The sequence below is a fragment of the Musca domestica genome, unplaced genomic scaffold, assembly GCF_030504385.1.
Source record: "Musca domestica strain aabys unplaced genomic scaffold, Musca_domestica.polishedcontigs.V.1.1 967, whole genome shotgun sequence".
Taxonomy (NCBI): domain Eukaryota; kingdom Metazoa; phylum Arthropoda; class Insecta; order Diptera; family Muscidae; genus Musca; species Musca domestica.
This window is the reverse complement of record NW_026712452.1, coordinates 12,679-28,408: the sequence shown is the minus strand read 5'-3', so window position 1 is coordinate 28,408 and position 15,730 is coordinate 12,679. Positions and strand designations below refer to the sequence as shown.

General features: G+C 37.7%; 4 protein-coding genes across 4 annotated transcripts; 2 read left to right on the top strand and 2 right to left on the bottom strand.

The window, feature by feature from the left end:
- Positions 1 to 2,638: 2,638 nt before the first annotated feature.
- Positions 2,639 to 3,256, bottom strand: LOC101892367 (collagen alpha-1(XII) chain-like). The gene is made up of 2 exons (XM_011297372.3): positions 3,167 to 3,256; positions 2,639 to 3,103 (listed from the first exon to the last, which is right to left on the bottom strand). The coding sequence occupies exons 1-2, from the start codon at positions 3,192 to 3,194 to the stop codon at positions 2,658 to 2,660; spliced, it is 474 nt and encodes a 157-aa protein (XP_011295674.1). The 5' UTR covers positions 3,195 to 3,256; the 3' UTR covers positions 2,639 to 2,657.
- Positions 3,257 to 3,614: 358 nt separating this feature from the next.
- LOC131807084 (putative cuticle collagen 80) lies at positions 3,615 to 4,651 on the top strand. Its single transcript, XM_059132104.1, has 2 exons — positions 3,615 to 3,648; positions 3,716 to 4,651. Exons 1-2 carry the CDS (start codon positions 3,621 to 3,623, stop codon positions 4,162 to 4,164), a joined length of 477 nt encoding a protein of 158 aa, XP_058988087.1. The 5' UTR covers positions 3,615 to 3,620; the 3' UTR covers positions 4,165 to 4,651.
- Positions 4,652 to 12,631: 7,980 nt separating this feature from the next.
- LOC131807085 (collagen alpha-1(X) chain-like) lies at positions 12,632 to 13,231 on the top strand. The gene is made up of 2 exons (XM_059132105.1): positions 12,632 to 12,700; positions 12,766 to 13,231. The coding sequence occupies exons 1-2, from the start codon at positions 12,673 to 12,675 to the stop codon at positions 13,074 to 13,076; spliced, it is 339 nt and encodes a 112-aa protein (XP_058988088.1). The 5' UTR covers positions 12,632 to 12,672; the 3' UTR covers positions 13,077 to 13,231.
- Positions 13,232 to 13,407: 176 nt separating this feature from the next.
- On the bottom strand, positions 13,408 to 14,530 carry LOC101891854 (collagen alpha-1(XI) chain). The gene is made up of 2 exons (XM_020039568.2): positions 14,276 to 14,530; positions 13,408 to 14,210 (listed from the first exon to the last, which is right to left on the bottom strand). Exons 1-2 carry the CDS (start codon positions 14,298 to 14,300, stop codon positions 13,435 to 13,437), a joined length of 801 nt encoding a protein of 266 aa, XP_019895127.1. The 5' UTR covers positions 14,301 to 14,530; the 3' UTR covers positions 13,408 to 13,434.
- Between the last annotated feature and the right edge of the window lie 1,200 nt (positions 14,531 to 15,730).

Here is a 15,730-nt window from a genome sequence, read left to right as displayed (position 1 = left end):
GGTACTATATCCAAATCTGAACCGATTTTCAACAAATTTGATAGAGGCATTTTTACCTCTAGTACTAAATAACAAGTCATATCATGTTATTTGGTACTAGACGCACAAAAGAATCGATAAGAATTATATTAATCAAGTAAAAAAGCTGTAAGTTCGACCGGGCCGAATTTTGAATACCTTCCACAATTTGGAACAAATTTGACAATTTCAAAGAAAATAAAAATTCTGTTAAAAATTCTTAAAAATACCAAATGTAGCCGTTATATTATTGACTATACGACGACGTGGCCCTGCATCATCGAAATACCGAATTTAGGGAGGTACTATTAATGGGGCCTATACCAAAACGTGAACCTGCACAAACACTTTTCTGGCTTAGGCAGTAGCATTAATTACGAACTTCAAATACCAAATTTGAAACAATTCCGGAAAATAATGTCGCTAAAAATTATCAAATACCGAATATCGAGAGGTACCGCTATATGGGGGCTATACCATAGCCCATTTTGGCCCATTTTCAATACCAAACATCCTTCAGACATAATATATAGTTGAGTAAAATTTCCTGGGGACTAAATGAATATTTCGAGGTGTTACAAACGGAATGACAAACTCAATACACCCTCCATACTATGGTGGAGGGTATAAAAATATGTATCGGAGCCGAGTTCCACCAATGGAAACGTACGTCCCAACATTCGCTCCATTTGGGCTGATATTAACCATTATTTGCACAATTAACCCGAAATCGGTTGTAGATATATATGGGAGCTAAATCCAAATCTGAACAGATCTTGATAAAATTTGACAGAGGTATTTTTGAGCTCCATAAGTTATCTGGTATCAAATACCATCCTTGTGGAGTGCATATTACGTATGTGAGGGACTTAAAATTTGATGTTCTTGCTTCTAGCCTAAATTCGGTTGAATATGCCAAAATTCAGGTCATTTGGACTTATATTGGCCCGAAATCGGTTGAATATATATAGGGTGATATAAAATATGTCGGAAATAGCATCAAATTTTAGAATTAGTTTAGATTTGTTCGAATTGGTCACCTTTGGCATGAATTATGGCCTTCAAACGGCCAATGAACCGCCACACCCTGCCCGAATGTTCATCTACGGCATTTTGGCCCATTCCCAGCGAAGCGGTTGCTTGAGGTCATCTACGGTTTGGTATTTTTTAGTGTCAACCTTGCTTTCCAAAATACTCCAGACACAATAGTCCAACGGATTGGTATCCGGAGATTTTGGTGGCCATTGTGCGCTGGAAACGAAGCGAGGAACTACATTTTGTAACCATTCTGATACTACGGTCGATTAATACGAGCGGAGAGCGACCATCGGTTGCTATGGCGGCCCACACCATCACCATGGTCGGCGCTTGAGTTCTGGTGGCCAACCGAAGGTGAACATTTTCAGCTGACCTCTTTGGCAAGTAAAGACGATTGTTTTGTTTATTTACAAAGGGCTGGACAACGAATGTTTTTAAATTCAAATTCGGCAGTTTACACTTTCGGCCAAGCGAAGCATCTCTTTATCTCTTTTCTTTCTGTTGAGGTGTAAGTTCTTGCACTTTTTGGAATTTCAATGGCTTAACCAGAGCTCCTTTTTCAATATTTGCCGAATGAAATATTGTGATATGTTCGATCAAGTCGCTTCTTTTCTTTTCGAACCATTTCTCCTGATGTTGCTGTTTTCTTTCGTCCACTTCCTTGAAGTCGGGCTACACTACCAGTATCACGGTAACGAGCGATGGTACGAGACACGAAAGATTAATTCAAATTTAAATGCTGGAGTGCTCTAACGATAGCCACTTGTGGTTTTCCAGCCAAATATAAAGAAATCACACTATCACGCTTGAATTCCATCACGAATAACTTTTTTTCTGGAAAATTCTCACCAAAATGCTTTTGTACGCTTGTAAAGAATATAATGATCTGTCATTGGAATAATTTTAATAGCTGTCGGACGAGTGGCCTAGAAATGACAGCAGTCTGAAGTTGGTTGCATTTTTTTCATCTCACCCTGTATATGGAAGATATGTCCTAATCTGATTCGATCTCAATAAAATTTGACAGAGGTTTTTTTCCGTTTCATAAGTTATCGGTAGCCAAATATAATTTTTGTGGAGTACATATTACGCATGTGAGTCACATAAAACCCCAAATCGTATGGAACGTGTATATAGGACCTATAGCTATATCTGAAGCCATTTTTTGTACTTGCCTCTAGATTGAATTCGGTGGATGTGCCAAAATGCAGGTCATTTGGACTGATATGGGCTATTTGGTGCACAATCAATCCGATATAGGTTGAAGATATATATGGGAGCTATATCTAAGTTTAAACCGACTCTCACTTATTTCAATGGGGTTCGTCCTTGGGCCAAACAAATATGGTTTGGAAAATTTCATCTCAATCGGATAATAAATGCGACCTGCTTTTTGTTCACAAACATACATAGACGGACGGACGGACTGACATACATAAATCGACTCAGAAAGTGATTCTATAAATATCTTTAAAAGTAACTATGGGTCTATCTCCCTTCCATCGCCATGTAACAACCAAATGCACAAAGACATAGTACCCTGCCCACTATGTGGTGTAGGCTATAAAAATAATATAACTCGTTCTTTTGTTTAAATTTCTTTATTCATAAAATTCACCGTCTTCCAAATCATATTCAAAATCTTCCAATGGGTAAAGGCTGGAACGAGCAGCCGGTGCAGCAGCAGTACCTGGCAAACCACGAGGGCCAGGTGGTCCCGGTGGACCCCGGGGGCCCATAGCTCCTACGGCACCGGTAAAACCTCGTGGACCTCGTCTGCCTGTTTCACCAATGGGTCCGGTGGGACCAGGTCGACCATCATGACCACGTTCACCGGGACGGCCAACGGGTCCTATATCACCTGGATCACCAGTTGGACCTTTTTCACCTGGATCACCATCTGGACCGGGTAGACCATTGGCACCAGGTGGTCCTGGTGGACCCGGTGGACAATTGCAGCCACCTGCGCCGGCATACAGTTGAGCTCCGGCACCCACTTGTAAACCGAATCCTTGTTGCCACGAAGGTTTCATCAAACCAAAGAGAGCTGAAATAAAGGAATTCAAAGTTAGTTTAAAAATAGGGAAGATAAACGATGCTCTGAACAGACCTAAGCAAATCAATGTTAACGCTTTCATTTTTCCAACAACTCTACATGGAAGACATAAAGGGAGGTGCTATTTAAAGCGTTCTAGAAAAGCAATATTCTATGAAGACTCATTGATTGAGGAAAATCTCACAGAGTTTTCCATCGCCATTAAAATTTGTTCTTATTGCCTTGGACATTACAAAGCTGATCATTAAAATCAGGTCATAAATCATTGGTGGGTCGTTTAATGGATAACAAATTTACGATCATTGCTCTAGACCATAAAAAAAGGAGTTGGTGACAAACGCAGTAAGTGATTTATTACTCCTCAACTTTTAGAACATCAATGTTCAATGTGATTTATAGCTATCCAACTTCTAGAACATTCCCCAACCTCTTCTGGAATGAGTTCACCTTTCTTTCACTCTATAAAAGCAAATGTTCTCGGGAAAACTCCATCAGTTTCGATTCAAAAATGTTGCTTAAACTGGTGTTATTTTCTGGTAATTGTTTAGTTCTTTAAACTGAGCTGTTCATTTGTTTTACATTCCTCCTAAATTCTTCTTACAGTCCTCATCACCGCCCTTTATGCTGAGGAGGAACGCCAAGCACGCAGTGTTCTAAATCGCAATCGAAATAATCTCCATTATCATCAATCTGTTCCACAATGTATATGTACGCCAGGTCCGCGTGGAAGTCCTGGAGAGCCTGGCCGAACGGGTATAAAGGGACCACGTGGTGATCCTGGCCTGAAGGGACCTAAAGGACCCCCAGGTCCAGTAGGTACACCAGGCATACAAGGTTCACCTGGTCGTGATGGCGCTCCCGGTGCTCCAGGTTTACCTGGTCCTCGTGGACGACGTGGTTTTCCAGGTGGTAGAGGAATACCCGGACCCATGGGTCCACCTGGTCAACCAGGTCCACCTGGCCCTCAAGGTGATCCTGGTGTGGCGTCACCTGCGACAACAAGTACCACCACCACAACAACTACAACCACAGAAGCAGCGACGGGACCATAGCAAAAACGAATAGTCACAATAGTAAACCATTAACTCAAACGATAACAACAACAACAAACATCAAACCATTGGCTATAGCAGCGCCACTAAATTTAGTTTCATTACTGCCAATATTGCCGCCAGATCCACCCGCTACTGTCTTACAATCCACATCCAATTCGGAGTTAGTGACTTCGCAAATGAGCCCTCAAACTATCGTCGAGCTCCCAACATCCATAATCTCCTTGGAAATGAATAATGTACCATCTATTTTACATCCACTACCCAGTTCCCAAGGCATTGCTGTCTACCCACCGCCCGATATGACCCTGCACATCGATGATGAAGATCACATTACTATGGACTATTTTGAAATTATGGGATATAATAATTAGTGTAGAGACTTTTTGAGTTAACGATTTACTACTTGTGACTATGTAGAATATTTACTTTGAGCAGAGAACCATTTCTTTATAATAAAACAATAAATTTAAAATATATAACATAATTTTGTTTCATTTATAGTATAAATTACCAACGTGCTTCGCGTTGGCGGAACTTAAAAAATATTTAAATTTTTGTACCCAACAACGCTATGTGTTGGGGGTATTATAAGTTAAATTGGGCCAACAATTATGTAACACCTCGAAATATTGGTCCCCAACATAGGGAACTATATATGGATCTTCCTATCTCGTCGTGCTGAGTCGAGCTGGCTATGTATGTCCGTCCGTCCGTCTTCCCATGTTCATTCGTAATCACGCTACAGCTTAAAATTATTTTCCGATCCTCACAAAATTGAAAATGAGGTGGGCTCGAGATGATCGCAAAATATTTAGGGGTTGAAATGGAGTTGAAATAGAGTTTAGGACAGAAAAATTTTCGGGCGAAAATTTCCACTACACCGCGAATATTTTAATCCCGGCCAAATCACAAATGCACTTAAAGGTCACATCTGACCATTACAGGTATGCTGATAGCCAAGATATAGGATACATAGTGGTAAGGATATTACGTCTCTGTAAATTTATTTGTAACATGGAGAAGTAAGCGAGATAGACCCATAGTTACTTTCGAAGATCTTCATAGAATCACTTTTTGAGTCGATTTATGTCCATAAATGTGTATAAAATGCAGGTCGCATTTATTATCCGATTGAGATGAAATTTTCCAAACTATATTTGTTTGGCCCAAGGACAAACTCTATTGAAATTAGTGATAATCGGATCAGATTTAGATATAGCTCCCATACATATCTTCAACCGATTTCGGGTTAATTGTGCACCAAATGGCAAATATCAGTCCTAAAGTCCTAAGTCTGGGTATATCCCCCCGAATTCAATCCAGAAGCAAGTATATGGAATTCGGAGAAAATCGGTTCAGATGTAGTTATAGCTCCCATATATATGTTTCATCCGATTTGGTGTTTATGTGCCTCACATTGTGGACCTATATAGACAATTCCGTTTCAGGGGGTAAAGTGCTCACAGAGAACTCCGTGTGTGGATTTTCAGACAATACGATTGGAAAATGTGGCTAAAATCATCAAAATATCGAATATCACGGGGTACCGTTATATGGGAGCTAAACGATATCGTGGACCTATATAGATAATTCTCTGCCGAGGTATAAAGTACCCACAAGAAACTCCTTGTGTGGATTTTCAGACAATTCCGTTGAAAAATGCTGGTAAAATCATCAAAATACCGAATATCGGGGGGTACAGTTATATGGGGGATATACGATATCGTGGACCTATATAGACAATTCTCTCTCAGGGGGTAAAGTACTCACAAAGAGCTACTTGCGTGGATTTTAAGACAATTCCATTGAAAAATGTGGGTAAAATCATCAAAATACCGAATATCGGGGGGTAGCGTTATATGGGGGATATACGATATCGTGGACCTATATAAAAAATTCTTTTTGAGGGGGTAAAATGCTCACAAGGGACTCCTTTTGTGGAATTTTAGACAATTCCATTGAAAAATGTGGCTAGCATCATCAAAATACCGAACATCGGGGGTATCGTTATATGGGGGCTATACGATATCGTGGACCGATATAGCCCATCTTCGAACTTGACCTGCCTGCAGACAAAAGAGATTTCTGTGCAAAATTTTAGCTTCCTATCTTAATTCCTTTAGACTGTAGCGTGATTACAACAGACGGACAAACGGACGGACGGACAGACGGTTGTGGTCCATGGTCATGGCGATGGTCAATGGTCATCCAATATGCTAGAATTTTTCACTGTCCTTTCTTCACAGGCGTTGTTTTTGGTTTTGGGTTAATTTGAACCCCTAAATAGTTTGCTTTCATCTCTAAAAGTAAGAGGCGCCTCTGTATCTCCAAATTTAGACTCATTTGGCTATATTCATCAACGAAATCTGCATAAAAAAACCAGAAGTTCGCCTTTTGTGTTTTTTGGATTTCGCCTATAAGTTATTTTCAGCGTTTCGGTAGAATGGAAATGTTGGTATTTTTTCACACAAAAGTAGTGGTCCATTCTACCCGCTGTCCTAAACTCTAACTTCATGCGAACCAACGGACACGGTTTCTATTTGTGTTCTTTATAGCGACTGCATAATCAGGAACATTTTTAGTTGTTGGTCCATTTCAACCCCTAAATATATTGCGGACATCTTTGAAATCAATAGACCTATCCCTTCTGAACCTTGCCCTACCCTTGTGAAAATTTTGTGAGGATCGGATAATAATTGCCATCTGTATATAATTACCCCAACCTGTGTTGTAAAAAGAAAAAATATTACAAAATGTACACTTCAACATTTTAAGTCAATTTGAAAAGTCGCATGCGATAAAAAATATTAAAAATTAAAAAAATGTCACAAAATACAACTATATCTATATTAACATCGTTATTGGCATCTTCTTATGCAATTTTTTTAGATTTTATTCTTTCATGTCAAGAAGGCATTCTGAATTGACAAAATTTGTCAAAATCGGTCCAGCCATTTTTGAGTTATAAGCAATCTAACAAACATCCCCTTCCTTTGTATATACACATTGTATATAATTCGCTATATATATAAAATATGTTTACTATCGGCATGCACCTAATGGTCAGAATTGACCTGTTCGTCTATTTGTGATTTCACCGGGACTAAAAATATTCGCGGTTCAATGGAAAATTTGAGTTTTATTTAACACAAATGTTATGGTCTATGTCACCCACCAAATATCACCCGATGACCATTAAGATTGGAAAACTTCTGCCCAGCCCTAAGTTCTAGCCCCGTGCTAACTTCCGCTTCGATTGGTCTATAATTGCAACCTGTAGAGCAACTGCAAAATCAGGAATTTGTTCAGTTTTTGGTCCATTTCAACCCCTAAATATCTCGCGATTATCTCCTAAAGAAATAGGGTTCTATTCTGCCCTTAACCCCACCTCCATTTTCAATTTCGTGAGGATCGGACCATAATTGCGACCTGTAGAGTGATTACAAATTAACATGGACAGACGGACAGGCGGACGGACGGACATACATAGCTAGATCAACTCTGCTCGCCGAGATAGGAAGATCCATATATACTTTCCTATATGGGAAATCAATATTTCAAGGTGTTACATAATTTTTGGCCCAATCAAACTTATAATACCCCCAACACAAAGTGTTGTAGGGTATAAACATTAAATTCGGCCGAACTTTTAATACCCTCCACCATTGAGTAAAGAAAACATTTTTATATAAAAGTATCTGAATTCAAACGTGTTCCACTTTAAACTACAAATACCAGTAAGACCGTTTGGATAATGATTTTCAAATTTTCAAAAAAGCATAAAGTGGGTGACGCCGTATCAAAACGAGAACATCTATAGACAGTATTGTATTTCAAGGATTGTCATTTACCAAATCTTCTTAAATACCATTTTTTGAAACAATTTCGTGGGTAAATGTGACTAGATTATCAAAATACCGAATATCGGGGGTGTCGTTATATGGGGGCTATACGAAAACGTGGATCCATATATACTATGTTCCGCCACCGGAGCTAGAACCCATTACGAGCTACAAATACCATTACTTGTACAAATCAGTGGAGAAATGTGGCAAAAATCATCAACAACGAAATATCGGTAAGTACGGCTATCTGTGGGCTATACAAAAACGTGAACTTATACATACAATGTTTTGCCACTGGAACTATAACCCAAAATGACTTACAAATACCAATTTTTAGACAAATACACTGATCCGTAGAAAAATGTGGCAAAATATGGAATATCGGGAGGTACCGCTGTATGTGGGCTATACAAAAACGTGGACCTATACATACAATGTTTCGCCACTGGAGCTAGAACCCATTATGACCTACAAATATTTAAATATCGTGATTCCAACAGGCAGTCAGACGGACATCGTTAAATAGACTTAGAATTTTATGCTGTTTATGTATATATATATACTAGCTGGCCCGGTCCGCGTTGCCGGCCCGTAGTTTTAGTCTTTAATGCAAATTTTGCATAGCATAATATTTCACAAATCTAGCTCATAACGGTGAACAAATTTTAATATAAATATTGATTCGACCAAATAGAAATAAATTACTTTTGAAGGAGGGCAAAATAATTTCTGAATAGTCAAAGTTAATTACGCTTTTACACCCATTACCATAGCACCTCAAGTTGCGCATTAAAGTCCCCAAAAAGTCTATGTTCTTGTTCATAGTAAAATTCAATGATGATTAAACAATACCCGCGTTGTTGTCCGCCAATCTGTAAACATCACTATAGATCGGCGGGCCTGGAGACTATATGGGGACTGTACCAAAATATTTACGTATGTTGACATTTTTCTGTAAGATAGTTCTCTACTCACAAAGTAGCCTAAATACAGCAAATAATGGCCAAATCAGTTGAAAAACGTGGCCAAGACCACGGTTACAGCTGTCAGGTCAGGGATACATTTATATAAGGGTTATACCAAAACGTGGCCCAACCAATATTCTCTTGGGGGTTACAAATTCAATAGAAAACAACATTTTTTTTCTGACCACCAATTAGATGTGAAAGTAGACTTGGGGATACTCCAAGGTGGGGACTTTACTTAAATAAATTCCTATGTGGCAATTATCTGTATGATGGTTCCCTACCCCAGGGTAGCATAAATACAACCTTTAGCCAAGTCAATTAATGAATGTGGTCAAGACCTAAATGGGCCCTACTCTGAAAATTTCAAACTTTATGCGAAGAGGTTCTCTACCTCCTTAGAAACAAAGATGCCAAATAATGGACAAAATATTAAAAAAGTGACCAAGACACCAAAAATAGCTTAAATCATACGATGATTATATAAATATGAAATCCGTCAGTTATGATCGATATTATGACCTGCAAAAGCGATTTAAGGTATCTTGAATGTTTGGGAAGAATTTCTGGAAGGATAGAAATCCTTTTCTTACTAAGAGTCCCATTCGCTCTACTATTTTCCACCCTTATATTCGGTATTTTTCTGATTGTACATTGGACGGATTATTGTGACAGGAAAGATGTAGTTCCACGCTTTGAAATGAGGCCCATTAGGCTTCTTAGGTAATTTTTGTTTGTTCAAATGTGTTCGCATCTTCCAGCTGAAACACGATGTCGGCCCTGGAGTTGAAAGGTAGAGTCAGTTAACATCGTATTTCCCACTTATTTCATTTTTTGGTGAAAATTTGTATATAGTGAAAAATTATTCTTTATTTTGTTCATAAAAAATTTACTGAATTCAATTAGATAATACAAATTGAAAAAAAAATTGACAAAAGAAGAATAACACATTGAAAAAATCTTTAACTTGTTCGCTGATGCAAAGCAAATGCAGCAAATGTTTAAAGATCCGTATATAGTTTATCAATAGAATGTACTTCTATTTTAAAATTCGATTCCATTAAATTATTTCGACATCATCTATTCCGTTTCGCCACCACATAATTCGGTACTACACTTCCATGTAACTCGACATCAATTTCATTTCTCAAGAAATCAAGTCAATTAAATAAATTGGTATTAATATTTGAATTCAAAAATAAAATATAAAAAACACTACAAATGTACATTAGAAAAAAGTAAGTCAAAATAGAAAAAAATCATGCAAAATAAAACATTACTATTGTACATTTCAAAAGTCAAAATGAAAATGTTAATATATCACATTTTTACGCGATTTTTTTGGATATTATCCTTTTCGGAGAGGAGACAATTCCGAATTTGTATGGATCGTTAAAATCAGTCCAGCGGTTCTTAAGTTATAAGCGTAGTAACTAACACAACTTTCTTTTATATATATAGATTTTATGGGGGTCTATGACGAATATTTGTGGATGTTACGGAATGACAAAGTTACTATACCCTAATTTTCAAGGTGGAGGGTATAAAAATATTTATTGGAGCAATAGATATACCAAACCGAGTCTCACCAAATGGAAAAATTTGGTTGAATACGAAGAAATCTATTCATATTGGATTGATATAACATATATGGTGGACAGTAACTATAATATCGGATGAAAATGTATATCGAAGGTATATACAAATCTGAACCGATCTCGATAAAATTTGGCAGAGGTATTTTTGAGTTGTATCTAATGTACGGTATCAAATATTCTTATTATTAAGCGCATATTGCGCATGATAAATACCATATCAGATGAATCATATATATGGAAGATATAGCTATATCTGAACCGATTTTCGCCAAATTTGATGTACTGGTCTAGACTGAATTCGGTCGGCCGAAAATATATATGGGAGCTATATCTAAATTTCAACCGATTCTCACCAATTTCAATATGGTACGTCCTTGGGCCAAACAAATATTGTTTGGAAAATTTCATCAAATCTTGGGAAGTATAGAAAAAGTATTGGGGACTTTTTGTATGGTCAAATCTACAATAGTTAGTATATGATCAAGGGATCTAAAAAAGTTTGGCCTGAACATCCAACCTTTTTTTTGGCATTTAATCTTCTAGGAATTCCCCACTACCCAGAGCACGACCCAACAATTATTGAATAGTAAATTGCACTCATACAAATTGTAACATTAGAGTGGAACATCCTTCAATTTTACACGTTCCAATATTAAAGGTACAGGGAAGATCAAATTTATCGGTCAAACGGTCAAATTTTTAAAAATAATAAAATCTACGAAGGGATCAGGGTCCAGGACTAAGTCCAAACTTTGTATATAGCAAAATTTGTATTAAGATGGAAAATATCGATCTAAACCTATCACGAATGGGTGCATTAACTTCACATGTTAGAAAACATCTGAATTCAAGTGATTACTAATGGGGAAACAGAAAAATAATTTGGAGCGTATTTTTGTTTTCCTATTCTGCTGATATATTCTTACAATAAGAAACTGGGGAAAGCGGCCAGCTTTCTTTGTGAATTATAAAAGGTCCATTAAAGGAAATGTATCATAAAATATCAATTGGAAAGCCAGTAAAGAAAGTCTTAAAGTCGGGCGGGGCCGAATTCAATCGGGCGGGGAGAATTCAATCATACACGCTATGATTATAATTATAAGTTAAAGTTCAAAGGACTAACTAAGCCGAAGCATTTGTATCTTTTAAATTCGGACTTGTGTTGGCCATTTCGTGCACAATTAATTTGAAATCAGATAATATATATATACATACATATATATATATATATATATATATATATATATATATATATATATATATATATATATATATATATATATATCGGAGGAACAATTTATATATGGGACCAAAGCTATATCTGAACCGATTTCGATCAAATTTGGCATACTTATTTCAGGTCCAATCTTATCGTACGTGCAAAATTCCATACTATTCGCACTGATATTACACGTTTGGTAAACAATAAAAAGCAAATCGGACGAAGATATATATGGAGCTATATCTAAATTTTGACCTATTATCTCCAATTTCAATAGGGTTCGTCCTTGGGCCAAACAAATGATTTGTGCAAAATTTCATCTGGATAGGGCAATAAATGCGAACTGTACTTTGTTTACAAAAATACATGGACAGACGGACGGACGGACGGACGGACGGACAGACGGACGGACGGACATGCATAAATCGACTCAGAATGTGATTTTATGCAGATCATCCAAAGGAACTATGAGTCTATCTCGTTTCCTTTTGCCTGACCACCCTGTGGTGTAGGGTATAAATAAAGAACTTAATGTTTGTTTCGATTTATGTCTTTCCTTCTAGAAGGTATGGCTATAAATCTAAATCGGACATTTCTCTAATCAATGTCAAGAACATCCCACAGCAGAGTCACCTGATGCGTTGATGAGTGAATGATTGTTGACATTTTTACAGTTTTTAAGAGTGCATAGATAAATCTGTTGTAAATGTCACCATAAAATTCTAAGCTCGTAAATCAGTAACGGCCACAATCGATCAAACACATAAATGCACCTTTCTACAAAACAAACTCTTAAATTCACTTCTTTTCCAAGAGTGATAGAACCCTATAAAATGCAGTCGCTCTTACCAGCTGAGATTAGTTCACCTACGACAATGAGACATCTTACATTGCTGCTAATAGGTATTTTTTTAACTTTCAAAAAAAAACCTTTGTTCTTTTTCTTTAAATAGATTGTTTTCTTTAAGGCTTTCTGGGATTCTGCTTTGCATCTGAGGAGCTGCAACGCAAGCCGCGTAATGCACCCCAGATATACTATACTCAACAAGGACCTCCAGGACCGCCGGGACCACCAGGTCTTCCTGGGCCAATGGGCAACAAAGGTCCCAGGGGACCCACGGGTGACATTGGACCTCAAGGTACGCAGGGACCTCAAGGATCACCCGGGCCGGATGGACGAGATGGACCGAATGGTATGCAAGGACCACATGGCTTGAGAGGGCGACGTGGTTTCCCAGGGGCTCGAGGACCCCAGGCCAGCCGGGTCCACCAGGTTTAATGGGACCTCCTGGACCACCCGGCCCAGCAGGAGCATCGGCACGTAGCATGTTGTCTTATATCGAGGCTGAAGATGAATATGATGATGAATTTTGAAAAAAATGATTTTAAGGAATTTTGAAAGAAGTAATAAATTAAAATTGGAAAATTGAATAACTTTGAGTTTTCTTTGTCAAAATTTTTCATAATCGTGTGAATTAGAAAAAGTGAAAAAGGCGTAAATAGGGTTCCGATTCCACCCACATCTTATTTTTGTTTAAAATAAATTTTTGTAGTTGGCAAAATATCCAATCAAATTCTCATTTTTTAATGACTGACAATGAAAGTCCGAATTTTAAAGTTTTTTTCTTCCAAATCATTTATTCCTCATTATTGTAACTGTTTTGTGGTATGGTTATTAACGGTTTCCCATTGGTATACCATAGGCCGGTGGTTTGTCCCAAGGTGGCATATGAATTACCATTTTGTGCGGGAGGTCCTTGGGGCCCAGGTGGGCCCGGTGGTCCCTGATGTCCTTGTCTACCCATGGGACCTGGTCTGCCCATAGGACCGGGAGGTCCTGCGGGGCCTGGAGGACCCGGAGGTCCTGGCGGTCCAGGTTGTCCAGCAATTACAATGGGTAATATGGCTGTTTGTGGCATCATCTGTTGTCCCTCCTCCTTTTCCATGTGTGAAGATGGCACCTTACCAAATCCCGCATTACCATTTAAGTTCAGGCCAAATTGCAAATTGGAATTTGGCAAAGAGAGACGTTGAGAATTATAATAGTTATTGGACATTTTCTTATCCTGATGATAACCGCCACGATTCTCCAGGCCATAAATCATTTGGGGTATAACAATTTTGACATTATTATCCGTTGCCATGGGTATGACGCTGGGATATAAGTAATCGGGCATCTTGCGGTTATCGTTTTCCTTTTCCTCTGGTTCTTCTTCGAAATCGTCTTCGGTGATTTGTGGTTCCTTGGGTTTGTCCTTTTTCTGATACATGTCATTCTGGGAGTAGACAATGTATTGGCCACTATTTTCACCGGGCTCTCCAATGGAACGGGCCATGGCAAAATTAGCCAAGGATTTTTTGGAAGCGGCAACGCTGGCAGGTCCCAAATTAGCTACCAGGGATACTAGAAATACTAACAAAAGAGAAAACAAGTAAGTTTTTCATTATCTTTGTTTTTGGAGAAATTTCCTATCTTACCTCCTATTTTCATGCTTTGCTTCATTTTGTCCAACTATGCTCGGGTAGGAGTTGATGCCAGGGTTTTATATGATTCAGTTTAACTATTGGTTTTGTGGTTTATGTTTATTGAAATTTAAGAATTCCGCAAATTGATTCAGCCGATTTTATCTTTATAGCTCGGGATCTACGGAAGATAAAAAGGTTTTCATCAATTCATCTGTTTTGGTTTTTCTTGGAATAGCCGCACTTTTTCGATTTTATTTCCAATTTCTAGTCATTTGTCAAATGGCTTATCTGCTCCAAATCGCACTGCATAAATTACTGTGTTATGGCTGTCAGAGAAATGAGAAATGCCCCAACCAAAATGTGGGAGAAATTTTTTCGTTTGATGTTCAGGTTGATGACTTTTTGCAAGATTTGAAATCATCTCCAATCAATTAACAGCTAATTGAATATTGGTTTCTTTTCAATAAAAAACTAAATAATTTTTTGGAGAAATTTTCGAATGCAATTTTAATTTTATAGCCACAGTATACTATTTACTTAGTTGATTTTTTATAGAGATAAGATAAATATTAAGTATATATAAATATATCGTTAGTCTGGTACTATGGTCTATAGTTCGAACATTTCAAATTTTTAAAACTTGGGGTTAAATACTTGGAATCGATATAGAAATTATTTGATCGAAATTAGTTTTAATATGTGAATTTAAGCTTGATAAAATTTGAAAATTTGTTGAATGTGATGAAGGCGTGAATTGTGTGTAGACCTTTGAAATTTAAGGTCCGACCAGATAAAATCCTACAAATAAAGGTTCTGTGAATTTGAATCTCTTTTGATTGGAATGAACGAATCCCTCAAGGTATTGGGCAACTTAATTGAAGTACGAAAAAAATGATTCCAATTATCAAATCTCGTTTTCTAATTATCGATTTTCAGGAAACGTTCTCTAGTAGGACATTCCATGTATGTGATGTGTATGTATGTATGTGGTCCATTCATTTAAAGGCCTATCTTGGTTTTTGACTAGAATCACGAGGTCATGCAATTTTTCGTGTCAATTGCACTAAGTTATGGAATTGGAAATTTATAGATATAGGGTTCCTGGACTAGGGCTATGTCTACTTTGGCTTTAGTGAGAGACAGAAGGAGTTCGGCAGAAGATGCCTTGTCGCTTGTCGAAGTGAAGTTTTTCCCCATTATCCATGCCTTTATGCTCCACTTTCCGAGCTTAAACAGAGTAATCGCCTGTTGTTTGTCTAGAAGTAGGGTTTTTGTCTGCCCAATATTGTGGGAATGCGTGCCGGATCCATAGAGAGGGGTGACACCCATGACGACAGTATATTTCTGCAAGGAATTTCCTTTTTATAAAAAAACACCAGTTTAACTACTTTCCCAAAGTTCACCAAATCCAGTCACTTTGGTGACGAACGAGTTCTTAGACTCTTCATTTTCACAGCAGATGACCTT